Genomic DNA, 25467 nt, shown 5'->3' on the forward strand with positions numbered 1-25467 from the left:
GACCCGCCCATGAAGGTATCAACCAAGCTGCACCTTACAGACAGGAACCACAGCCTCACTCAGACTGAGATGGGGGGGGGGGGTCAATTCAAACCATCTGTGTGGTTTGACCATCTCTTTTTTTATAGATAGTGAAATACAAGTGTTTAACGTGAAGACATATTCATTTTTATTTATAGTCATTATTCATCCCCAGTGGGGAAAATTACAATGTACAGTCTGTGTGTTAGAATCACTACACACAAGCTTGATTACACACATGCTCATGCAGAAATGGAGATATGTCAGGGTGGTGGGGGGGCTGTCAGCGTTGGGTGGGGGGGGGGGGGGGGGGGGGCTGTCCACTCTGGTATAAATGTAGCTTCTACAGAGATGAGAAGGACCCTAAAACATCTTATTGTTATGATTTTCACAAACAAGAATTTATTTTTTACAATCATTCTGCTGCACATTCAACAGATTTTTCAAAAGGTCCTTTCTTAAATTTTGAAGAAATAAAGAAAAGAAAAAAAAAGACAAAACAACACACTACTTTTTTTCAACAGGACAAACAACATGATTGACGACAACAGAAATATCCTTCAAAGATACGGCAGATATACTGTTAAAAAAGAGATATTCTCTCATTTTAATAACAGAAACGTCCTTTAAAGATACGGAAGATATACTGTTAAAAAAAGAGATTTTTTCTCATATTAATAACAGAAACGTCCTTTAAAGATACGGAGGATATACTGTTAAAAAAGAGATATTTTCTCATTTTAATAACAGAAACGTCCTTTAAGATACGGAGAATATACTCTCAGAAAAGAGAGATATTTTCTCATATTAATAACAGAAACGTCCTTTAAGATACGGAGAATATACTCTTTAAAAAAAGAGATATTTTCTCATTTTAATAACAGAAACGTCCTTTAAAGATACGGAGGATATACTGTTAAAAAAAGAGATATTTTCTCATTTTAATAACAGAAACGTCCTTTAAAGATACGGAGAATATACTCTCAGAAAAAAGAGATATTTTCTCATATTAATAACAGAAACGTCCTTTAAAGATACGGAGAATATACTCTTTAAAAAAAGAGATATTTTCTCATTTTAATAACAGAAACGTCCTTTAAAGATACGGAGGATATACTGTTAAAAAAAGAGATATTTTCTCATTTTAATAACAGAAACGTCCTTTAAAGATACGGAGGATATGCTGTTAAAAAAAGAGATATTTTCTCATTTTAATAACAGAAACGTCCTTTAAAGATACGGAGGATATACTGTTAAAAAAGAGATATTTTCTCATTTTAATAACAGAAACGTCCTTTAAAGATACGGAGAATATACTCTCAGAAAAGAGAGATATTTTCTCATATTAATAACAGAAACGTCCTTTAAAGATACGGAGAATATACTCTTTAAAAAAGAGATATTTTCTCATTTTAATAACAGAAACGTCCTTTAAGATACGGAGGATATACTGTTAAAAAAAGAGATATTTTCTCATTTTAATAACAGAAACGTCCTTTAAAGATACGGAGAATATACTCTCAGAAAAAAGATATTTTCTCATTTTAATAACAGAACCGGAAAGATACGGAGGATATACTGTTAAAAAAAGAGTATTTTCTCATTTTAATAACAGAAACGTCCTTTAAAGATACGGAGAATATACTCTCAGAAAAAAGAGATATTTTCTCATATTAATAACAGAAACGTCCTTTAAAGATACGGAGAATATACTCTCAGAAAAAAGAGATATTTTCTCATATTAATAACAGAAACGTCCTTTAAAGATACGGAGAATATACTCTCAGAAAAGAGATATTTTCTCATATTAATACAGAAACGTCCTTTAAAGATACGGAGAATATACTCTCAGAAAAAAGAGATATTTTCTCATATAATAACAGAAACGTCCTTTAAAGATACGGAGAATATACTCTCAGAAAAGAGAGATATTTTCTCATATAATAACAGAAACGTCCTTTAAAGATACGGAGAATATACTCTCAGAAAAAAGAGATATTTTCTCATATTAATAACAGAAACGTCCTTTAAAGATACGGAGAATATACTCTCAGAAAAAAGAGATATTTTCTCATATTAATAACAGAAACGTCCTTTAAAGATACGGAGAATATACTCTCAGAAAAAAGAGATATTTTCTCATATTAATAACAGAAACGTCCTTTAAAGATACGGAGAATATACTCTCAGAAAAAAGAGATATTTTCTCATATTAATAACGGAAACGTCCTTTAAAGATACGGAGGATATACTGTTAAAAAAAGAGATATTTTCTCATATTAATAACAGAAACGTCCTTTAAAGATACGGAGAATATAGTCTCAGAAAAGAGAGATATTTTCTCATATTAATAACAGAAACGTCCTTTAAAGATACGGAGAATATAGTCTCAGAAAAGAGAGATATTTTCTCATATTAATAACAGAAACGTCCTTTAAAGATACGGAGAATATACTCTCAGAAAAAAGAGATATTTTCTCATATTAATAACAGAAACGTCCTTTAAAGATACGGAGAATATACTCTCAGAAAAAAGAGATATTTTCTCATATTAATAACGGAAACGTCCTTTAAAGATACGGAGGATATACTGTTAAAAAAAGAGATATTTTCTCATATTAATAACAGAAACGTCCTTTAAAGATACGGAGAATATACTCTCAGAAAAGAGAGATATTTTCTCATATTAATAACAGAAACGTCCTTTAAAGATACGGAGGATATACTCTCAGAAAAAAGAGATATTTTCTCATATTAATAACGGAAACGTCCTTTAAAGATACGGAGAATATACTCTCAGAAAAGAGAGATATTTTCTCATATTAATAACAGAAACGTCCTTTAAAGATACGTAGGAGATCCTAAAATAAAAAATATAATTTTTTGTTTTCTGTTTTTGTAATAAACCCTACAGAGAACCGAGCTTAGAGTCTTGCAGGTCTCTGAGTTGTCAGATGAGCGTTTCACCCGCTGCTTCATCATCATCAGCATCATCAGCAGGCGGTCCTGATCTCTTGTCTTTATGTCTTTTATACATCAGGACACCAACCACTGCAGCAGCTACAAGAAGAAGCAGACCCACTGGAACACCTACTGCCAGTCCAAGGTCTCGGTCTCCAGGAGAACCTGAAGATAATGAAACACATGAGTCAGTAAATGTGATAGAGGAGCAGAAAAACACCCAGAGAGAGAGACTACCTCACCTGTAACCTGCAGAAAAACACCCAGAGAGAGAGACTACCTCACCTGTAACCTGTAGAAAAACACCCAGAGAGAGAGACTACCTCACCTGTAACCTGTAGAAAAACACCCAGAGAGAGAGACTACCTCACCTGTAACCTGTAGAAAACACCCAGAGAGAGAGACTACCTCACCTGTAACCTGTAGAAAAACACCCAGAGAGAGAGACTACCTCACCTGTAACCTGTAGAAAAACACCCAGAGAGAGAGACTACCTCACCTGTAACCTGTAGAAAAACACCCAGAGAGAGAGACTACCTCACCTGTAACCTGTAGAAAAACACCCAGAGAGAGACTACCTCACCTGTAACCTGTAGAAAAACACCCAGAGAGAGAGACTACCTCACCTGTAACCTGTAGACGGATGATTCTGATTGGCTCAGACTTGATGACGGTTCTCTTTTTCCGTCTTGAACCACCTGATGCAACTCGACACTCGTATGTTCCAGTGTCGTTGATGTTCACATTCTTCAGAGTTAAAGACACGTCTCCGTCCTTCAGGTCTCTGTCCACCAGGTCCACCCTGTCCTTATATGATTGATGCTGGTGGTATGGATCCAGGTGTCTATCTCTGTACAAGAGGACGTAGTCTGGGTCCATGTCAGGTCTGCTCCACTCTACAGCTCTGATGGAGGACTCATTAGACCGACATGGTAGAGTGACATCATCTCCTGGATGTACTGGTACCTCAATCAGGTCTGAAAAACAATAACAAACAACAATAATCAATGATAAAAAGTCATGTAACTTCAACAGAGCTCCACAGGTGAGACGCTGCAGACGGTCTCTGTAGAGTCCCACCTGGAGGAGACGGTACTCTCACAAGGTTTAGCAAACTGTGACGGGATTAAATGGAGCCGTTCAGACAGCCAATCAGAGCCCTCGCCTCAAATTCAGACTCAAAATCAGCTTTTGGTGGAAAATGTTGCAGATTATTTCAAGAAGTGAAACAAACATCAGCTGCAGTGGTGAAAAAACTATGAATGTCAAATAGAGCTTCTTCATTTGGATAAAGGTAAATGCCTCACACACACACACACACACCTCATAACTCACTTGTAACCTGTAGAAAAACACCCAGAGAGAGACTACCTCACCTGTAACCTGTAGAAAAACACCCAGAGAGAGACTACCTCACCTGTAACCTGTAGAAAAACACCCAGAGAGAGACTACCTCACCTGTAACCTGTAGAAAAACACCCAGAGACAGAGACTACCTCACCTGTAACCTGTAGAAAAACACCCAGAGAGAGAGACTACCTCACCTGTAACCTGTAGAAAAACACCCAGAGAGAGAGACTACCTCACCTGTAACCTGTAGAAAAACACCCAGAGAGAGACTACCTCACCTGTAACCTGTAGAAAAACACCCAGAGAGAGACTACCTCACCTGTAACCTGTAGAAAAACACCCAGAGAGAGACTACCTCACCTGTAACCTGTAGAAAAACACCCAGAGAGAGAGACTACCTCACCTGTAACCTGTAGAAAAACACCCAGAGAGAGACTACCTCACCTGTAACCTGTAGAAAAACACCCAGAGAGAGACTACCTCACCTGTAACCTGTAGAAAAACACCCAGAGAGAGAGACTACCTCACCTGTAACCTGTAGAAAAACACCCAGATAGAGAGACTACCTCACCTGGCTCTGTAACCTGTAGACGGATGATTCTGATTGGCTCAGACTTGATGACGGCTCTCTTTTTCCGTCTTGAACCACCTGATGCAACTCGACACTCGTATGTTCCAGTGTCGTTGATGTTCACATTCTTCAGAGTTAAAGACACGTCTCCGTCCTTCAGGTCTCTGTCCACCAGGTCCACCCTGTCCTTATATGATTGATGCTGGTGGTATGGATCCAGGTGTCTATCTCTGTACAAGAGGACGTAGTCTGGGTCCATGTCAGGTCTGCTCCACTCTACAGCTCTGATGGAGGACTCATTAGACCGACATGGTAGAGTGACATCATCTCCTGGATGTACTGGTACCTCAATCAGGTCTGAAAAACAATAACAAACAACAATAATCAATGATAAAAAGTCATGTAACTTCAACAGAGCTCCACAGGTGAGACGCTGCAGACGGTCTCTGTAGAGTCCCACCTGGAGGAGACGGTACTCTCACAAGGTTTAGCAAACTGTGACGGGATTAAATGGAGCCGTTCAGACAGCCAATCAGAGCCCTCGCCTCAAATTCAGACTCAAAATCAGCTTTTGGTGGAAAATGTTGCAGATTATTTTCAAGAAGTGAAACAAACATCAGCTGCAGTGGTGAAAAAACTATGAATGTCAAATAGAGCTTCTTCATTTGGATAAAGGTAAATGCCTCACACACACACACACACACCTCATAACTCACTTGTAACCTGTAGAAAAACACCCAGAGAGAGACTACCTCACCTGTAACCTGTAGAAAAACACCCAGAGAGAGACTACCTCACCTGTAACCTGTAGAAAAACACCCAGAGAGAGACTACCTCACCTGTAACCTGTAGAAAAACACCCAGAGACAGAGACTACCTCACCTGTAACCTGTAGAAAAACACCCAGAGAGAGAGACTACCTCACCTGTAACCTGTAGAAAACACCCAGAGAGAGAGACTACCTCACCTGTAACCTGTAGAAAAACACCCAGAGAGAGACTACCTCACCTGTAACCTGTAGAAAAACACCCAGAGAGAGACTACCTCACCTGTAACCTGTAGAAAAACACCCAGAGAGAGACTACCTCACCTGTAACCTGTAGAAAAACACCCAGAGAGAGAGACTACCTCACCTGTAACCTGTAGAAAAAACACCCAGAGAGAGACTACCTCACCTGTAACCTGTAGAAAAACACCCAGAGAGAGACTACCTCACCTGTAACCTGTAGAAAAACACCCAGAGAGAGAGACTACCTCACCTGTAACCTGTAGAAAAACACCCAGATAGAGAGACTACCTCACCTGGCTCTGTAACCTGTAGACGGATGATTCTGATTGGCTCAGACTTGATGACGGCTCTCTTTTTCCGTCTTGAACCACCTGATGCAACTCGACACTCGTATGTTCCAGTGTCGTTGATGTTCACATTCTTCAGAGTTAAAGACACGTCTCCGTCCTTCAGGTCTCTGTCCACCAGGTCCACCCTGTCCTTATATGATTGATGCTGGTGGTATGGATCCAGGTGTCCATCTCTGTATAAGAGGACGTAGTCTGGCTCCAGGTCAGGTCTGCTCCACTCTACAGCTCTGATGGAGGACTCATTAGACCGATATGGTAGAGTGACGTCATCTCCTGGATGTACTGGTACCTCAATCAGGTCTGAAAAACAATAACAAACAACAATAATCAATGATAAAAAGTAATGTAACTTCAACAGAGCTCCACAGGTGAGACGCTGCAGACGGTCTCTGTAGAGTCCCACCTGGAGGAGACGGTACTCTCACAAGGTTTAGCAAACTGTGACGGGATTAAATGGAGCCGTTCAGACAGCCAATCAGAGCCCTCGCCTCAAATTCAGACTCAAAATCAGCTTTTGGTTGAAAATGTTGCAGATTATTTTCAAGAAGTGAAACAAACATCAGCTGCAGTGGTGAAAAAACTATGAATGTCAAATAGAGCTTCTTCATTTGGATAAAGGTAAATGCCTCACACACACACACACACACACACACACACACACACACACACACTCTCACCCCTCCATATTAAGTCTATTTCATAATGGGCTCTTAGAAACATGGTTCTCAATCCCTTTTTATATTTTAAAGTAACTGACAAAGTTTACCACAAACCCAACAATCTTTAAGAGATTTACTCGTTACACGGCTTACAATCACACAGTACCCGAGGGAGAGAGAGGGAGAGAGAGAGAGAGAGAGAGAGAGAGGCTAAAGGGAGGGAACAGGAAGAGCTAACAGAGCTAACATAGCTAAAGGATAACATAGCTCATGCACGGCATTCATGGTGCGACGGATCATGACTGATTTCCCAAGATGGCGCCTCTCTCTCTCTCCCCCTCTCTCCTCCCCCTCCCTCTCTCAACCCTTTTTTAACTGCGTAGTTAGAAACCGTGTTCTTGATCCCTCTTTATATTTTAACGTAACTAACAAAGATACGTGTAAGATATTGTTTAAGAAACCGAGGAACCAAGAAGAGCTAACATAGCTAAAGGATAACATAGCTCATGCACGGCATTCGTGGTTCGACGGATCATGACTCATTTCCCAAGATGGTGTCTCTCTCTCTCTCCTCCCCCTTTCTCTCTCAACCCTTTTTTAACTGCGCAGTTAGAAACCGTGTTCTTGATCCCTCTTTATATTTTAACGTCACCAACAAAGTTCAACGCAACAACACAAATTCAATATTGTTTAAGAAACTGAATTAACTGGTTACACAGGTTTGCTTTGAGCTTTGAGTACGATGAAATGTGATCGAAAAACAAAGTTGGTCGTCAAATACAGACGCCAAAAAAATCATTGAGAAATCAATGTTTTATCAACATATTGATTAGTTAGATAGTAGCTCTTCATAAACAGGAACATCCAGCGAGTCAGTCTCCACCACACCTGACTCACCTGGCATACCTGACTCACCTGACTCACCTGACTCACCTGACTCACCTGGCTCACCTGACATTTACTTTACAGGCCTCATTTCCTCAAACTCTAACCCTGAAACTATCAACTCATCAACACCGCTCAGAAACAATGTCTACATGAATATTTCAGAAAACAGAAACATACGTATACTATATATATTATAAACACATATACATATTTACCAGAAGCTGCTTTAGACAGAAGCAACAACGCGAACACAACTGGAGCCATGAGAGCCGACATCATTTTCATATTCGTCAGTAGTGTGCTCTGTGCTTTGCTAAGTGACGGTGTTTCTAGGAGGGTGGAGCTCACCGATCAGGACAGGTAGGGCTCAGCACATTGTTCCAGACCTTTCTACCGGCAGGAGAACAACCCTCTCTGTGGGCCTCCGTACACTCGGGCTGCCTTCAATACATTCATTCAACTTTTCATAAAATTGATTTGAACAAATTTCTGAAATTTGTAAAAGTTAATTCAGTTATATTTCTACAGCGCCAAATCACAACAGCAGTTATCTCACAGCACTTTTCATAAAGAGCAGGTCTAGAGCGGTCTAGTCCGGACTCTGGGATGTAAAAGTTAATAAGTGCAAAGTGTCTGATTAGAAACACCAGCTGATGAAGATCTGAATGTTTTTATTGACTCATTGTTATACTTTGATTTGAAATCTGAAAAATACACTCAAGATGACATGGTTATCCAACCTGGGTTCAATATATTTATAGTGTGCTGATGTAATAAAGCATTTCAGTGAGCAACATCTATGTGAATGTGTCGCTGGTCTACGAGGCCCCCTGCTGGACTCTGAGTGTTCCTGGTCTCTGTTCCTGGTCTCTGTTCCTGGTCTCTGTCTTTCACACCCGACTCTGCAATGCAACATGTATTATAGTTGCTCAGAATATTTTCACATTGCAACCTAAAAACCTCAAGTGGAGTAAAACTTACTGAGTCGGGATCCTCACCCCCACCCTGTTCACTGGGTTTGTTTCGCTCATGTGAAAGGTAGGGGGAACTATCCTGGTCCTAGCGAGTCTTACCCCCAATTTCCACTGGATGCGGAACGTCTGCAAAGTCCTTAGGTTTCTATTAATGTGTATTTCCACTGACTCCGGCCACTGGTCACCGGTCCCCCGTCCCCGGCCCCGGCCCTCCGGAGCAGATCCGCAGGGCTCCTATTGGCCGAATGCCGGAGAGCTCCGCAGCCACTCAGCACACGGTAGATAGTACAGGACAGGAAGTCGAGCACAGAAACAAAATAAAACATCAGGTTAATTTTCAAAATAAAATACCCCGTGCTCACGGTGGATCAGATCTCCCTGCACTCCACCTTGAACACACCACAGAGCTGTCCCCCTCTACTCCTCTGGATGGAGACCAACTGTTGGTGGATTTGTGGTTCTGTTCTACGTGATCTCGCGAGATCTCGTGGGTCCTCGAGACTTCAGCTGTCGGTCACGGCCGCCGCAGTTCGGCAACAGATCCGGACATGGTGGGGGATTAGTAGTCTTCCTGCTTCTGGCGAGAGCAGACGTGTTTTTCCTCCTCTCCCCTCTTATCTCAGCTTGGCTTCTTCCCAGTCTGTCTGGATTGTCTTGTGATACTTTTTATTTTCTCTTTGTCCCCTGCCTGCTGTTTTCCTGGAAATATTCAACATGGAATTGATTAACTGGTCACTCAGCGCTATTGACAAGATTTTTTCACCTAAACATGCTTCTCCGGGAGAGCCGCATTGCCCCAGCGGGACGTTCCCTGCAGGCTACACTCGCGATTCCTATTCACGGGATTGGCAGGTGGTCTGCCTGGATGTCCTGACTGTGGAGGATGTCGAAGATATTTGGATAATTGGAATTCTGTTGGTGGGGCTCCTGATCATCGGCCTTGGGGTCTCGCTGACCTATTGGAAAATTGGTAAGACAGCCGCCAGCAAATTCACCCACAAGCTGTCTGGGGAACTTAAAGAGTGCCTACACGGAGTGGTTGAGGGGATGAAGGTTTTACATCTAAGGGCTAACCAGTCCGGTGAACTGTCTCGTAACATCTCAGACCGGACCGTGGAAGCGCAGAAGGGGATTGATAACATCAGGGCCCAGTCGGTGGAGTTGCTTCGTGTAACCACCGGACTGGCAGAGAAGGTAGATGGACTGCAAAAATCACTACGTGATATGGATGCTCGTATGACGCTGAGGTCGGTGACAACTGATTGATGGACATTGATTCGTACAAATTCCACCGAGTCACCCTAAATTTGGATTGAAATTGATCAACTGTTTCCCCCCCGCCCCCCCCCCCCTTCTCTGCCCGAAGCGGGAAAACAACTTGCAGCTGACATTCTGTCCTTTCCCTTGCACTGGCTTATCTCTCCAAGGTCACGCAGATGGACTGAACTTTTACCAACACAGACAGTCTGATGCGCTACATTTACACACACAACTCATTCTCACACACACACACCATACACCACCCCCCCGAACCAGCCCCCGATCCGTCTGACTGCCTCGTTTCTTTCTTTCTTGTGTTTCCACCTCACGTCCATGGTCAAGGCCGGGCTGAACTGGGCTGTTTTGCACAGTGCAGTCAGTCTGTCTCACATTTCACATACATACGCACACACACTCATAGTCAAGGCCGGACTGAACTGAGCTGTTTTTCAACAACCCACACAGTTTGTGTCTCCTACGCACTCACATCCACAGACACCATACACCAATTATTCCTTCATGTATGTAGTCTCGTGCATTATATTATGTCTTGTATTATCCTGCTGTCTGCATATATCCTTTTCAGAGTGCATGTGGCGGCGCTTTCACTAGCTGCGGCTCAGAGGCTCTCTAAACTCTCTAAACTGTATTTCGTTGCATTGTACCTGTACATGTGTGATGACAATAAAGTTGAATCTAATCTAATCTAATCTAATTTCATATCTGAGCAGTTTGTCTGATTCACTGAACCCTGAGGCTTGGATAGTCCAGTTGGTTTGGGGCTGTGTGAAAGCTTTCCAAACTCTAATGTGGACCAACAACCGAACTCTGGTCCACTTGAAAACGGGGGTCTCTGTTCACTTCCAAGTACTCTAGATTTGGGTTCCCTCTGTGTGACAATGTGATCCGACCCAAATACAGGATGAGAACTAAAAACATATTTACTAGCCTGCAATTTTAGCAAAATCAATATCAGCTGCTGGGTACAGGAGGTGGTGTCCTGGTCCACCAGACAACGCAGGCCCGTCTCAAGCTCCTGGTTGAGTTCTGAGTGGTCTCCGGAGGATAGGCTGACTGACGGCCCTTGGGACTACCAGGGAGTAATGGCACCATTGTATTATCTGTACAGAGGCACGGAAGTAGCTTTAGACTTGCCCCGGTAACAGGAAGAAACATTACACAGGTCAGGGCAACCAGTCTCTATCTGCCCCATGACCTCACCTTTCCCCAATGAATTTGGGGGTCATGTGATCTCAGCCACGGCTACTCCAAAATCAGGGGATGTTGGGAGGAAGTGAAGACATTAAACGTCAATGTCTCTGAACGTTAATTTGACCGGGGTGGTGTGGTGGGTAAGGCTGTAGCTTCTACTGCCTCGGCTCGTGGTATCACGTCCAGGCTGAGCTCCCTGGCAAAACCGGCGTCCACCACGTAAGCATCCATAACGATAGCATCCATCACGTTAGCATCCACCACGTTAGCGTCCATCACGTTAGCATCCATCTTGTTAGCATCCAAAACGTTAGCATCAGCGTCAGAATCCACCAACACCACCTGGGAATGTGGAGCAGAGGAATAAGACATTTTCACTTCAAGCAAGGAGGGAGAAGGAGAAGCGTTGATGTTGGTTCGGCTCACCGATGCCCTCTTGTTCGTTGCCCTCACTTTGACGAGTGGTGAGAACGCGTCCCGGTTGGACCTGAATCATCCGGGGACCCGGTGCTGTCCAAACAACTGCGGCTGCGATCCGCAGTATAACCACTCTGTGCTGGCTGGGCCATTGCTGAGTTATTTCCACGTGTTCTGCCGTCATCTAATGCTCGGGCAGTTGATGCCATCATGTTGTCCGTGGAGTCGGACCATGTCCTGATCCCGTGCTCCGTAGCAGACTCTGTGACTGTGAGGTATTGACACAGTATTACGCCCACCACTGAATCAAAAACAAAATCTTCCTCTTATTTGTGAAATAAGCACGTGACCCGTTTCAACTCCACCCGTCAACCAATCAGATCCAGAACCAGAATGAAGAACTGTTAAATTCCACGGGATGCCCAACCCTGGTTACGGTCCACCGGACCACGCGGGCCCGTCTCCACCTCCTGGTCAAGTGGATCTGATTGCCCATTGGTTGGAGAGAGGCAACCGTGACAACAGGCTGCCTGACGAGACTGTAAGTCATCGGAGTCATTTGGTCTTCCTTCTCGTCATGTGACGGTTCTCCGCCCTGTTTTAGAAGTGAATGTCTCTGCGTCATGGCAACTAGACCTAGTGTGTGCAGAGGAAACCACAACGCTGCCAACCACAGAGGAAGGGGAAGGGGGGGGGGGCTTACTAGACGAGACCATGAAGAGAACTAAGAGGAGACTTCATTCCCCGGCTGTGATGATGGAGGACTCGTCTCTACTGGTTCTGCTCGGTGAGTCCACCACCAACAGCTTCAAGAAACTCATGACAGGCTTTCCTTTGGCGAGAAACGCTTCTGCGTGTAAATATAACAAGTTTATGATGGCGGCCATTTTGAGAGGTTGTGTACATGAGTTTAGAGACAGTTTGTGTTGTTTACATTGTTGTTGTTGTTTTAACTTTAAATGTCTCGCATCCCAAACTGGAACTGATCTGCCGTGGATCGTCTTCAGTTGGGATCTCACTGCTGAGCCCAACGAGTCCAGGTCAGTCCCCTCTGACAACACTTCATATCTAAGTCTATATCTTATATATAAGTACACAGAGTACACACACTCACACAGGGACCTGGGGGGGGGGGTATAAAAGGTCTTCAGTGAGCAGCCCAACAGACCCAAGTCAGTACAGGGTCGGTGTCTAGACGGAGCAGTTAGACCCTGATCAGGGTTTGCAGGACGGCTTGAGTCAATGTCATTTAACTTTCCTGTTTATATCTGAGGACAGGTGACTCATTAGTTACCTAGCAACAATGACAAGATGCAACTGGTCTGATCGGGGGGGGGGGGGGGTGTCTTCAACGATACAGGCAGTAAAAACAGCTCTGTGTGATCGGGGCCTTCGTGTAGACCTCTAGACCCGAGGACAGGGTTCAGACTGTTGATTATTGATCAGTTTCTCATTAAGAGGTCTGAAGTGGTCGGTGTGTGTTGGTGGACTGGACTACAATAAGTCTGGTACTCATCAAACCTGCACGTAGACCACGATCCAGCAGACCTACATCTACACCCGCAGGCTCGTACCCACTTATTCTCATACAGGAACCCCCCCCCAGAAGACCAGATAGGGTAAACCACATCCCTTTGAGACTGAGGAGCTTTAGTGAGGAGATACTAGTTGAAGGCAGACGTAGAAATGAGAAATATGAAGATGAAAAGCATCAATGAGGCGGAGATAGTTTACATGATTGTCTCAGAGATCAGAGTTCCCCTCACACTCTGGAGACAAAGACCGAGATTGTCCCATCAACTAGTTTTGCTTCTCCCCCCCCCCCCCCCCCCTCCAGTGTCTCTGACTGTGAGTCCCAGCAGCTCTCAGGTGTTTAGAGGACAGTCTGTCTCTCTGAGCTGTGAGGAGGACGACAGCTCTGCTGGATGGTCTCTGAGGAGGAACACAACCGGAGAAACCAGGACTCAGTGTGGAGGGGGCTGGGGAAGACCTGCTGGTCCCTCCTGTACCATCAGCAACATGGTCCCGTGGTACAGTGGGGAGTACTGGTGTGAGTCCAGAGAGGGAGCAACCAGTACCAGCATCAGCATCACTGTCCCTGGTAAGACCAGACTGGGGGGTCAGGATTGATGAAGCTGTGTGTGAATGGATGACATGCTGTAGTCTGTCTCTGTGTTGAGGTGGACCAGTGATCCTGCAGAGTCCTGTCCTCCCTGTGACGGAGGGACAAGACCTCACTCTGCACTGTAGGACAAAGACGTCCTCCGACCTCCCAGCGTCTTTCTATAAAGATGGCTCCTTCATCAGGACTGGGCCTGCAGGTCACATGACCATCCCCCATGTCTCCAGGTCTGATGAAGGCCTCTACAGGTGCAGCATCAGCGGTGTTGGAGAGTCCCCCCCCAGCCGGGTCTCTGTCTCAGGTGAGGAAGTTGTGCTAAAAAAAAAAAATATTATAAAAAATGCCCCAAAAGTGACAACAAAAATGAGAAAAAAACATGATAAAACTATTTAAAAAGTAACAAAAAAATTAAAAACTGTGACAAGAAAAATTGGTAAAAAACAATTATAAAAAATATCAAAAAAGAAAAAATTGGGATAAGAAAAATCTGAAAAAAAACAATTTAAATAAATGCCCAAAAAGTGACAAAAATGGAAAACTGACCAAAATTGGGAAAGAAACATCAGAAAAACCATAATTCATTTTTTTTTTAAAGTGACAAAAAAATTAAAAAGTGTGACAAAAATTGGGGGAAAAACATCGAAAAAAATAAATATAAAAAATGCATAAAATGTGAAAAGAAATTTGAAAACTGTGACAAGAAAAATTGGGGGGGAAAAAATAAAAAAAAAAACAATTATGAAAAATGTCAAAAAAGTGATAAAACATAGAAAACTGTGACAACAAAATATCGGGGGAAAAAAACAGATAAATTAATTTAAAAATTATTGTTAAAAGTGCCAAAAAATGCTGAAAAAAAAATGTAAAAGTGTGACAAAAATTGGGAAAAAAACATTTTAAAAAAACACTTAAAATTACTTTTATAAAAAAATTCTAAAAAGTCCAAAAAATTGACAAAAATGTGGAAAAAACATCAGAAAAAAACGTAATTTTTTTTCTATTTTAACATGGCCCAAGGTGACAAAAACTTTCAAAAAAAACTTCAAACGAATGCACGAAAAGTGCCAAAAAATGGAAAAATGTGACGACAAAATCCGGAAAAACCTGATAAACGCGTCCCAGGTGAGGAGGTTCCCTTTGATTTCAGGACTTCATTCATCCAGATGTTTCACCGGACTCTGATTCTCTCTACAGGGAGACCAGAGACCTCAGACCCTCCAACCCCAGACCCTCCAACCTCTGCAGCTCCACCCCCGGCCTCAGACCCCGTCCCCCTTGTGTTGAGACTGGTGTGCTACCTGGTGGTGTTCTGTCCGTACTGCATCTCCACCTTCATCATGGTGTCTCTGTGTCGAGACAGGACCTCAGGTAAGGGTCTCACCTGGACTGGTGCTGATGGGGGACAGGTGTCTCTAACAGGTCTTCGGCTCCTCCATCATCTTCTTCTTCTTCTTCTTTCTAACCTGCTCTGACGTTGTCCTTATTTAACTTGTATATATATTTTAAATACTGGTTCTTGTATTGTATCCTAGTATTATTTCATGTATATTGTAATCTAGTATTTCATTATATTTATATTCTGTAGTGTGGGACTGATTTTGCTGCTGCAACACTATCATTTCTTTTAATTTCCCAATATTTTGGATCAATAAATATCTATCTATTTATCTATCATCCATCTATCTGACTGTAGGAAAGGGCCACCCTGTCGCCACGGTGACAACCCCGCCCACCCAGGCTGAGGAGGGATTGGATGAGGACTACGATGATGTCATCACCGCTGTCACCAGAGAGCATCACTTCTGACCTGGTCCCAGACGTTACACCAGGAAGTTGATATAATATAATCACGGTTTATAACAGATATTAAAATATCTAAAATCCTCCCGTTGAGTTGGAGTTGCTGCGTCGCTGCTCTCTGTCGTCCTGGAGATTTTAAATAAAGTTTTTGTAGTTTTTCCTGCAGTGTGTGTTGTTCTGGAGTCAGAGGGATGTTGTGATGCTGGCTGTGTGTTTCCAGACAGACAGAAAGTCCCCTGGTTGGCTCGGAGGGAGACGTCCTCTGTCTGTCTCTGTCTCTGTCTCTGTCGTGTGTGTTTCTACAGAAAACTACGTCACCACAATCATCCCCATCCTCATGTTGTCTTTATGTTGTCTTCATGTTGTCCTCATGTTGTCCCCATATTGTCTTCATGTTGTCCTCATGTTGTCCTCATGTTGTCCTCATGTTGTCTCAATGTTGTCCTCATGTTGTCCTCATGTTGTCCTCATGTTGTTTTCATGTTGCCCTCATGTTGTCCTCATGTTGCCCTCATGTTGTCCCCATGTTGTCTTCATGTTGTCCTCATGTTGTCCCCATGTTGTCCTCATGTTGTCTTCATGTTGTCCTCATGTTGTCCTCATGTTGTCCTCATGTTGTCCTCATGTTGTCTTCATGTTGTCCTCATGTTGTCCTCATGTTGTCTTCATGTTGTCCTCATGTTGTCCTCATGTTGTCCTCATGTTGCCCTCATGTTGTCCTCATGTTGTCTTCATGTTGTCCTCATGTTGTCCTCATGTTGTCTTCATGTTGTCCTCATGTTGTCCCCATGTTGTCCTCATGTTGTCCTCATATGTCCTCATGTTGTCTTAATGTTGTCCTCATGTTGTCCTCATGTTGTCCCCATGTTGTCCTCATGTTGTCCTCATGCTGTCGTCATGTTGTTTTCATGTTGCCCTCATGTTGTCCTATGTTGTCCTCATGTTGCCCTCATTTTGTCTTCATGTTGTCCTCATGTTGTCCTCATGTTGTCCTCATGTTGCCCTCATGTTGTCCAATGTTGTCCTCATGTTGCCCTCATGTTGTCTTCATGTTGTCCTCATGTTGTCCTCATGTTGCCCTCATGTTGTCCTCATGTTGTCCTCATGTTGTCCTCATGTTGTCCAATGTTGTCCTCATGTTGCCCTCATGTTGTCCTCATGTTGTCCTCATGTTGTCCTCATGTTGCCCTCATGTTGTCCAATGTTGTCCTCATGTTGCCCTCATGTTGTCTTCATGTTGTCCTCATGTTGTCCTCATGTTGCCCTCATGTTGTCCTCATGTTGTCCTCATGTTGTCTTCATGTTGTCCTCATGTTGTCCAAATGGAAGTGTTGTTGAAATAGTGTTGAGTAAAAGTTGACATATTCCAGTCTGTGATTATCATCAACATCCATTCCTTTAATTTTAGTCTCAATAATTCCTAATTTCTGCTTTTCTAACTCAAACATTAGGTATAATTTCCTATAAATGAGGTTTATTGATCATAAATTCCCAAAATAACTGTAAAACTAAATTTAAGAAAAAAGATAAAAGAAAAGTGTAAGAAAAAGATATTTTTAAAATGATTATTTTTTTAGGTTTTGAGAGCGAGAAGAAAAACATTTTGAGAGAATCAGTTTTTTTTTAGAGAATTATTTTTCAAACTTAGAGCAGAAAATATATATTTTAATATTTAAAAAAAGTATTTTGAGAGATTTGTTTTTGCTTTTGGGATGAAAACTTTTGTTTTTCTCAGATCCTTTTTGTTCTTGCATGTAATAAAGAAACAATTCTAGCTCCAAATTCCCAGGTGATGAGAATGAATGAAAAACAGGATCTGATGATTTCTGTGACTTTTGAACTTTTAACCCTTGTGTTGTCTTCCCATCCAACTTAAAAATCAACACTTTTATTGAGGCTTTTTAAAGACTGTGATAGGGAGCTGGTGTTAAAGACACCGACTGAACTGAGAGACCCCAAAACACTTCAAGTAATCCCATTTCTAGTCTTTGTCCTGAGGATTGTTTAAAATGTCTTCACATTCAAAATGCTGTTTCCCAAAATAACAACTACATCCCATATCCAAACACCGACATCACCAGAACACACGTTTGAACCCTGAATACTTGACATTGGTGAGACTTGACTGTGTTTTCAGGGTTTAAGTCCTCACAATGTGACTGAGGGATAGTTACCAACCAGAAATGTGAGAAATTTAAGGACTGAGGCTGAGTGGAGTTTCAAGTGTGATTGTGGTGACGTAGTTTTCTGTAGAAACACACACGACCGAGACAGAGACAGAGACAGAGACAGACAGACGTCTCTCTCTGAGCCACAACACCACAACAAGAAGGGGACTTTCTATCTGACTGGAAACACACAACCCGCATCACAACATCAATCTGACTCCAGAACAGCACACACTTCAGGAAAAAACTACACAAACTTTATTGAAAATCTTCAAGATTACAGAGATGGATCTGGCTAAAATGGAACAATTCAAACTTAAAGCAATGACTTCATATTAAATGTTAAAATCATAATCATATCAACTTCCTTATGATGTAACGTGTGTGATCCTGTCAGAGATCCTGAGCTCAAGTCAAACTAGAACATGTGGAGGTCCACAGGGAAGCGTTCTGGGGCCCTCAATGTTTCTGATCTATGTTGAATACGTTGGAAACATTTGAGCCTCTTTACAGAGCAGTTCAGAAGTAATGCTCTGTGGTGGTGGTGATGACGGCATCATCCAATCCCTCCTCAGCCTGGGTGGGCGGGGCTGTCACCACGGAGACGGGCAGGTCATTTTCTGCAGTCAGAGCAAGTTAGAAAAATGAATTGTCTCTAAATTCTGTTTGATACATCTGTCAAACATGAACACCAGACAGTGGAAGAGTGATTGATTGATTGAACAGTCAGTAAAAGATTCAGGGTGCACAGCATTCTTATGAATGGATGACGTTGAAATTAAGTGGTCTTTACAGTTAAAGTTAGCAGAGAAAAGGTGACTGTGAGCCGGGTACAGAGCACCGTGAGGGGGCAGTCCTTTCAGAGGCCGTTACGGTTGACAAAAAGTGAGCTTCTTGCTGCAAAGACGTTTAAGTTTAGACACCAAAACGCCAAGTTAAAATAAGAAAAACGCATTGTTTGCCATGTGTTTTATGACCAAGCCATTCATCCAGACCTCCTCCCTACAGAGACCTGAGTGCTCTTACACAGCAAGTTACTGTGGTGCACGCAGCTATACATACGTGCAATACAAACAGATTACAGTGCTTTACTTTTCATAGCTACATGTATGAATGGTTCATGAGAACAGCCTGTATTTTTTAATGATGAGTTACCTTTGGTCCTGCCTCGACATAAAGACACCATGATGAAGGTGGAGATGCAGTACGGACAGAACACCACCAGGTGGCACACCAGTCTCAACACAAGGTGGAGGAGGTCTGAGGTTGTCTCAGGGGACGGAGCCATGGTTGAGGCGGGGATCAGCGGCGGTGGGCTTGGAGGCGGGCTCGTTGTCGTAGCTTTCCCTGTAGAGAGAATCAGAGTCAGGTGAACATCTGGATGAATGAACTCCTGAAATCAAAGGTAACCTCCTCACCTGAGACAGAGACCCAGCTGGGGGGGGACTCTCCAACACTGCTGATGCTGCACCTGTAGAGGCCTTCATCAGACCTGGAGACATGGGGGATGGTCATGTGACCTGCAGGCTCGGTCCTGATGAAGGAGCCGTCTTTATAGAAAGACGCTGGTAGGTTGGAGGACGTCTTTGTCCTACAGTGCAGAGTGAGGTCTTGTCCCTCCTCCACAGGGAGGACAGGACTCTGCAGGATCACTGGTCCACCTCAACACAGAGACAGACTACAGCGTGTCATCCATTCACACACAGCTTCATCAATCCTGACCCCCCAGTCTGGTCTTACCAGTGACAGTGATGTTGATGCTGGTACTGGTTGCTCCCTCTCTGGACTCACACCAGTACACCCCACTGTCCCATGGAACTGTGAGACCGATGGTACAGGAGGAACCAGCAGGTCTTCCCCAGCCCCCTCCACACTGAGTCATCTTTCGTCCAGTTGTGTTCCTCCTCAGAGTCCATCCAGCAGAGCTGTCGTCCTCCTCACAGCTCAGAGAGACAGATTGATCTTCAAATATCTGAGAGCTGTTAGGACTCAGAGTCAGAGACACTGGAGGGGGGGAAGTTAAAAATATTTTCAGTTAAACTAAATAACCATTTCAAGTTTTGGGGGGGGGGGGGGGGTTGTCTTCTTTTCTGGATTGAACCTTTGAGGACAGAGGGTGTCTTATTCTACAGAAATCTACTGGATCCAAAACCTTGTGTGGTAACTTTGTGCATATGGGCCCTTCCAGACTTCATGGTTATGTCTGTACAGTCTGCAAGGAAATGTTTCTTAAAACCAACCGGCTGCTGTTTGCAAGAATCTGCTCAATACATCTTAGACTATGAAAGTGTTAAGACACCCACACCTTAGTCTTTTGGGATTAAGACTGTAAAGATGAATGCAAACTACAATTTGTGACAGGGGATGCTTTTTGATTAGTTTAATTTTGCATATTGGACTAAAACCAATTGCTGGACCCCAATGGAAGAGTTGTGGCAGCCGGATGGTGTGTGTGGGACTGTGTGTGTGTGTGTGTGTGTGTAATCATGGTGAAGACAAAACTTCCCAGGAGGAGTCAGTCATGTTTCAGACTGCGATAGAAGGAGTGCACTAACCTGTGTTGGTTGTGGTTGTGGACGTCAGAACTGAAGAGAAATGAAACTCAGGGTTGGTTTGTGGTTCACATGCAAGTAGACGTCAGAGAAAAGCAACTATTCATCTTTACAAAATGGCAAAATCCCATGAACAAAGTAATCCCAGTTTGTAGAAAATATTTTGTAATTTCCTACAAGTTCTCACAATGATTTACATGCAGAATACTTTGGAAGTAATTGTGTCAGCGAGCGCTCCTGCAGTAAATCTTCTTTGTGTTTGTGCGGCATTATTTAGAGCTGAGGTTCACCAAAGGCTCGTGACCTCATTGTCTACTTGCAACTGGCTGCATATGTCTGTGGGTAATAACCAAAAAGTCTGATCTCCTATCCTATTAATTGTCTCATGACCCCTCAGATTGAGCTTGGGACCTCTTCAGGTGGGTCCTGACCCCAAGATTGGGGCCCCCTCACGTAGCCCACCCATGGCCCAGCACTAGTATGTATCTGGATGTACAAAGTTTTGACTGCAGTGTCATGTACTTAATGGTGTGACGCACAGAGACATGCTGTTCTTTAAGGAACATACATAGCTGTATTAAAACCTTGTTATTTTGTAATGAGTGTTAGGACCAAGGCCTGGAATTAACACCCGAGCATGCAAATGCAAATGTGGGTGAATTTGACCAATGCCGGGTTGAAACTATCAATCTACCATTAGTTGTTCTTTTGCCACATTTCAACAAAGTGGATTTGATTTGATTGGATTGGATTTGAGATTTAAAAAATGTGGCGTCAAGTGGGCGGCTGAAACAAGCAAGCAGCAAATGATCCAAAGAACAGTAAACTACAGGTAGGCGGTTTAATACCAAGTTAACTTTTGGAATTGGGAATACAAATTTAAAATTAGAACAATTATGTTTCTTTAATAACTTGACAGCACAGCACAGCCCATCACGGGTTCTTTTTGCAAAGTAACCCCCCGTGATAAACGAGGGTTCACTGTATTATAAAATTCAGCCCAGACAGAAACCCACCAAGAATTTACTTACGGAGCAGCCACAGTAGAGATGTTTCCTCCATCCTGGCAGTTTGTGAAATGATGATTATACTTTACTCACTTCATAGTCACATTGAGTAAAACACTCCTCTTTCCCCTGTGACTGGCAGTGGTTTGGGTGGGAGGAAGTGAACAGGGGGTCGGGGGGGGGGGGGGGTTGTACCTGCGTCTCTGACAGCTGGTCTCTGTTCAACCGCTGCCATATGGTCAGGAAGAGACACCGTACAGCTGCACGCTATCAGGCCACAGAGCGGGGGGGATGTTTCCTCTGGCTCTTTAAAATGTGAAGGTGAATATTCAGATTGTAGATTGTGATTTTGACTGGACGTAAATGTTTCAGGGTCAGAGGGATTCAACTTTACCTCCGTGTATCTGAACACCCTCCTGCTGTTGTCCTAAATACAAGAAGTATTTTACACATCTTACAAATATGGACCCATGTTCTCACAGTGGCCATATTTGTAAGTCATTTCCTGTCATTTTGAATATGGTGAATTAATGTGTAAGGATGCTGACAATTCAGTTGTGTTTTTAATTTATTTTGCCTTTATTTTCATGCGGGGGTGATTCCAGGATTTTATTTAAGTGGGGTAACACAGGGGGTATCCATGATCAGTCATGGGGTGTGTGTGTGTGTGTGTGTGTGGGGGGGGGGGGGGCATTTTATCAGAATGCATCATAGAAAATCTGCTTAGCAAACATAATGCCACTTTTTTGTCCTTGCATTAAATTTCTTTCTTTGTTGTAGTTGGTTTCATGTTTTCTGTTTGTTTTCATGAACTTCCTGTTTTACTTTGAAATCCACTTTTTGGGCTACATCCTCGGTGACTTGTCTTCCTGTCTTTGCTTGTTTCCCACCTTTTCTGATTGTTCCGCCCCTCCCTGATGTGTTCCACCTGTTGTGTCACCTGTTCCTTGTCAGGCCTCGTTACCTGGTGTATTTAGTCTCTGTCTTGTCTTTGTCTCTTGTTGGAGTTTTACATTCTGTTGCTGTTTTGTTCTCTGTTCTTCTGCTGTGTGCCGTTCTGGACACTTTTTGTTGTACATTTTGTTATTAATACATTCTTACTCTACTGAACTGCATCTGGGTCCAAGCATCGCTACTCACCTCGGCATGACGCATAGGAAACATTGGCTAGGATAGAACAACACAATGCGACTCTGCTAAATAAAACATCACATTCAGGACTTAATGTCCACAACATCCCAGTTCCTTTGAACGTGTAATACAAGCGGACAGGCATGACATCTTTACAAGTTACAAAGCTACTTTCACACGTCTCTTGCTAGCTAACTTCTTCGGTCTTTTTCTACAACCGGAGACAACATCCTGTCAGCGTCACATACTCTGATTCAGAACTCAGTGCGATAGCGCCTCCTGCTGGAACATCCTTTTATTAGCAGCTACTTTCAGAAACAGGAGAAGGAAATGAACTCTTATTCTTCATAGGTAAGTCAATGATTTAGCTTACAGATAAGCAATGCTGTTACTCAGTATTACAGTTAGGATCCCACAGCTACAGTGGTGGAAGTTGTTAACTTCATAGTTAATCTGCTCCGACACACCGACAGTTCACGTCTCCGCTCGAAGAAACGAGCTTAATCTCCACCTGCAAGGTGCAGGGCAGACGGTCCTGGACATGTACCAAACATGGGCTGCTTTTGTTGACAATTCTTTCAAGCCACAATTAAAACTGTCAGTCCTCCTTTTCCCTGTAAGGACCTTTAAGATTCCCCTGGCAACATTGTATTGCCTGTATTTTATACCTTTATATGTCATTAATGTTCTGTCCTCTGGACCCCATAGAGACAGTAGGGGAGAGGAGGATGTTAGCCAAGCTGACATCCATCATGGACCACACCCCCCCCCATGACACTGTGGGGTCCCTGAGCAGCTCCTTCAGCAGCAGACTGATACCACCCCCCCACGGTGTAAGAAGGAGAGGTACCGCAGGTCCTTCATCCCGGTCTCTGTCAGACTCTACAACACCTGCACCACCTGATAGTGTTGTAGTTTCTCTTCCTGTTTTTTATTTAATCCACACACTCTCTGTATATCTTTATCGGTATTTATATTTTTTGATAACAAGTACTTCATTTTTCCATATTATTCATGGTCACTGGTGAATATAACTTATATTATGGTTTACCTACTTTTGCTTTATAACTTTAATTACATTTTCAATTTAATTTTAAAGTCACTTACTTACACTGAAATATTGTTTTTTGTACTACGGCAACCGCACTTTACTTTACAAAACCTTTATTAGACGCCACTTTACTCCAGTCTACCTTCTGCACGTTGTCTGTTGTTTGCCTGTCTTCTTGTGTGTTTACTTGTTTGTTTGTTTGTTTGCTGTTATTGTTGAGAATGCTGCTGTAACTAAGGAATTTCCCCGCTGTGGGATAGATGGATAGATAGATAGATAGATATTTATTGATCCCAAAAAAATGGGAAGTTACAGTGTTACAGCAGCACACAAAATATACATACATACAATATACATGGAATAATAATAATTATAATAACAGAATATAAGAATAAAATATAAGAATGTAAGAACAAATATTTAAGTATATACAAGATGGGAAAAAACAAAAATGTGCAGCTGTTTAAATGAATGAATGAATAAAGTCGTATCTTATCTTATCTTATCTTATCTTTTATAGCAGGGGTCTTCAGCGTTTTCCAGGCCAAGGACCCCCAAACTGATGGCGAGATGGAGCGGGGACCCCCTAATTATATATATTGTATAACATTGTGTTATATCAAACTGGTCCTATAGTGCCATGTGTAAATGTACCTTGTTATTGTGCATTCAATAATAAGATACTCAAATAATACACAGGTTCATATATTCATGTTTTTATTTTAAACAGGCGAGGCCCAGTGAGTAGGGCGGCCATGCCACTGCCATTTATAAACATAACATAACACAATAAACTGATACCTGCCAAGATCAACAATGTCTGTCGATTGCATGTAATCATGCATAAAAGCTATTCAAATGGACATTTTTAAAACATTAATGTGAAAAGGAACATAAGTGATGCTTGTTAGTTGTTAAAACTTTCGCGACCCCCGTGCAGTACCTCCGCGGACACCCCTAGGGGTCGCGGACCCCCTGTTGAAGACCCCTGTTTTATATTTCTGCAATAAAGATGGCAAAAAAATAAAAATAAAATAAAAAAAGAAGCAGATCACGGATCATCTCCAGTGTGTTGTTGATTAAAATCAGCATCAGGTCTCATGTAGAGCATTCTGAGATCTACTCTGTCATAATTAAAACATCTGGAGACTGGGGACCAGCTGATCTGGGGTCTGATTATATTTTATTAAATCGGAATCACACCACGGTGTTTTTGTCACTTCCTGTCCAGCCTGAAGGAGCTGGATCAGCTGGAAACTGTCCCACTTATTGTCCCCCCCCCCCCCCCCCCCCCCCGCTGCTACCTGCTGCTACCTGCTCTCGGCCACTTTACAGGTGACGCGCAGTTCATCTCGCACGAGCCTCATGGTATGTCGTTAAACCGGAACACCGGAAAACTTCTACACATTCACGGCCATCTTTATTCACAGACTTTTTTTTGTGTGAAACTCAGTGATTCATTCCAACATGAATCCGGTCCGGGGGTTCGTCGTACTGCTGTTGACAATTCCCCTCGCGGGTTTCGGTGAGTTGTTAATGGGGACAGGTGTCGTGCCAATGTACTTATCCCCGCCAGGATCTGGATCCCCTGGCCGCGGGAGCGCGCATGCACACAGAGCGGAGATTCTGCTGCCTTTCGAGTTGTTTAACTGCTGCACTTTGACTTCACCTCTTAAATGGAACAAATAGCGACGTGGAAGACTCGGCAGGGTTTTCCATAGTAACATGGGTCTCAGTTAACTACATAGATACGTGTATTTGTCTGTTACATTAAGGCCACGTGTAAATTGTTTATAGCGTCGTTTACTATTATGGACTGATAGGCGTATCCTCCCTGTCCTCTAACGTGATTTCTGTTTTAATTTAATTTAGTTTAATATGGCTTTTCAACTAAACACTTTTTGTCACCTGTCTACCATATGAGTTACATAGGAGGTACGCACAATATCAGACCGTTTTTCACC

The 25467-nt window shown here is 42.8% G+C and overlaps 3 protein-coding genes across 6 annotated transcripts; 1 reads left to right on the forward strand and 2 right to left on the reverse strand.

Moving 5' to 3' along the window:
* Positions 1-2905: 2905 nt before the first annotated feature.
* LOC116678963 (coxsackievirus and adenovirus receptor homolog) lies at positions 2906-8111 on the reverse strand. 3 transcript variants are annotated; one of them, XM_032508701.1, is made up of 5 exons: positions 8025-8111; positions 6206-6562; positions 4913-5260; positions 3609-3962; positions 2906-3147 (listed from the first exon to the last, which is right to left on the reverse strand). In XM_032508701.1, exons 1-5 carry the CDS (start codon positions 8092-8094, stop codon positions 2972-2974), a joined length of 1305 nt encoding a protein of 434 aa, XP_032364592.1. In that variant the 5' UTR covers positions 8095-8111; the 3' UTR covers positions 2906-2971. The 3 variants fall into 3 exon arrangements, with proteins under 3 accessions (XP_032364592.1, XP_032364591.1, XP_032364593.1); XM_032508700.1 differs by having other exon boundaries at positions 2907-3147; positions 3609-3959; positions 4904-5260; XM_032508702.1 differs by having other exon boundaries at positions 3012-3147; positions 3604-3959; positions 4904-5260.
* Positions 8112-12396: 4285 nt separating this feature from the next.
* Positions 12397-15604, forward strand: LOC116678965 (high affinity immunoglobulin gamma Fc receptor I). 2 transcript variants are annotated; one of them, XM_032508704.1, is made up of 6 exons: positions 12397-12459; positions 12680-12712; positions 13510-13773; positions 13853-14095; positions 14989-15162; positions 15488-15604. In XM_032508704.1, the coding sequence occupies exons 1-6, from the start codon at positions 12426-12428 to the stop codon at positions 15598-15600; spliced, it is 861 nt and encodes a 286-aa protein (XP_032364595.1). In that variant the 5' UTR covers positions 12397-12425; the 3' UTR covers positions 15601-15604. The 2 variants fall into 2 exon arrangements, with proteins under 2 accessions (XP_032364595.1, XP_032364594.1); XM_032508703.1 differs by lacking the exon at positions 12397-12459 and having other exon boundaries at positions 12562-12712.
* A 2400-nt stretch (positions 15605-18004) lies between these two features.
* On the reverse strand, positions 18005-21556 carry LOC116678962 (low affinity immunoglobulin gamma Fc region receptor II-b). Its single transcript, XM_032508699.1, has 5 exons — positions 21517-21556; positions 19503-19766; positions 19181-19423; positions 18918-19109; positions 18005-18382 (listed from the first exon to the last, which is right to left on the reverse strand). The coding sequence occupies exons 1-5, from the start codon at positions 21554-21556 to the stop codon at positions 18282-18284; spliced, it is 840 nt and encodes a 279-aa protein (XP_032364590.1). The 3' UTR covers positions 18005-18281.
* Positions 21557-25467: the final 3911 nt, after the last annotated feature.

Source organism: Etheostoma spectabile, unplaced genomic scaffold (assembly GCF_008692095.1).
Source record: "Etheostoma spectabile isolate EspeVRDwgs_2016 unplaced genomic scaffold, UIUC_Espe_1.0 scaffold00008893, whole genome shotgun sequence".
NCBI lineage: Eukaryota > Metazoa > Chordata > Actinopteri > Perciformes > Percidae > Etheostoma > Etheostoma spectabile.

Excerpts from the sequence above, each read along its gene's own strand:
- LOC116678962 (XM_032508699.1), bottom strand. The coding sequence starts at position 21,556 with ATGGCAGCGGTTGAACAGAGACCAGCTGTCAGAGACGCAG. Across the intron at positions 19,767-21,516 it reads ACCAGCTGTCAGAGACGCAG|TGTCTCTGACTCTGAGTCCT; the intron begins GTACAACCCCCC and ends CCCCCCCTCCAG. Across the intron at positions 18,383-18,917 it reads ATGTCGAGGCAGGACCAAAG|AAAATGACCTGCCCGTCTCC; the intron begins GTAACTCATCAT and ends CTCTGACTGCAG.
- LOC116678965 (XM_032508703.1), top strand. The coding sequence starts at position 12,577 with ATGAGTTTAGAGACAGTTTGTGTTGTTTACATTGTTGTTGTTGTTTTA. Across the intron at positions 12,713-13,509 it reads GCTGAGCCCAACGAGTCCAG|TGTCTCTGACTGTGAGTCCC; the intron begins GTCAGTCCCCTC and ends CCCCCCCTCCAG. Across the intron at positions 14,096-14,988 it reads CAGCCGGGTCTCTGTCTCAG|GGAGACCAGAGACCTCAGAC; the intron begins GTGAGGAAGTTG and ends TTCTCTCTACAG.
- LOC116678963 (XM_032508700.1), bottom strand. The coding sequence starts at position 8,094 with ATGAAAATGATGTCGGCTCTCATGGCTCCAGTTGTGTTCGCGTTGTTG. Across the intron at positions 6,563-8,024 it reads TCTGTCTAAAGCAGCTTCTG|ACCTGATTGAGGTACCAGTA; the intron begins GTAAATATGTAT and ends ATTGTTTTTCAG. Across the intron at positions 3,148-3,608 it reads CATCCGTCTACAGGTTACAG|GTTCTCCTGGAGACCGAGAC; the intron begins GTGAGGTAGTCT and ends CATTATCTTCAG.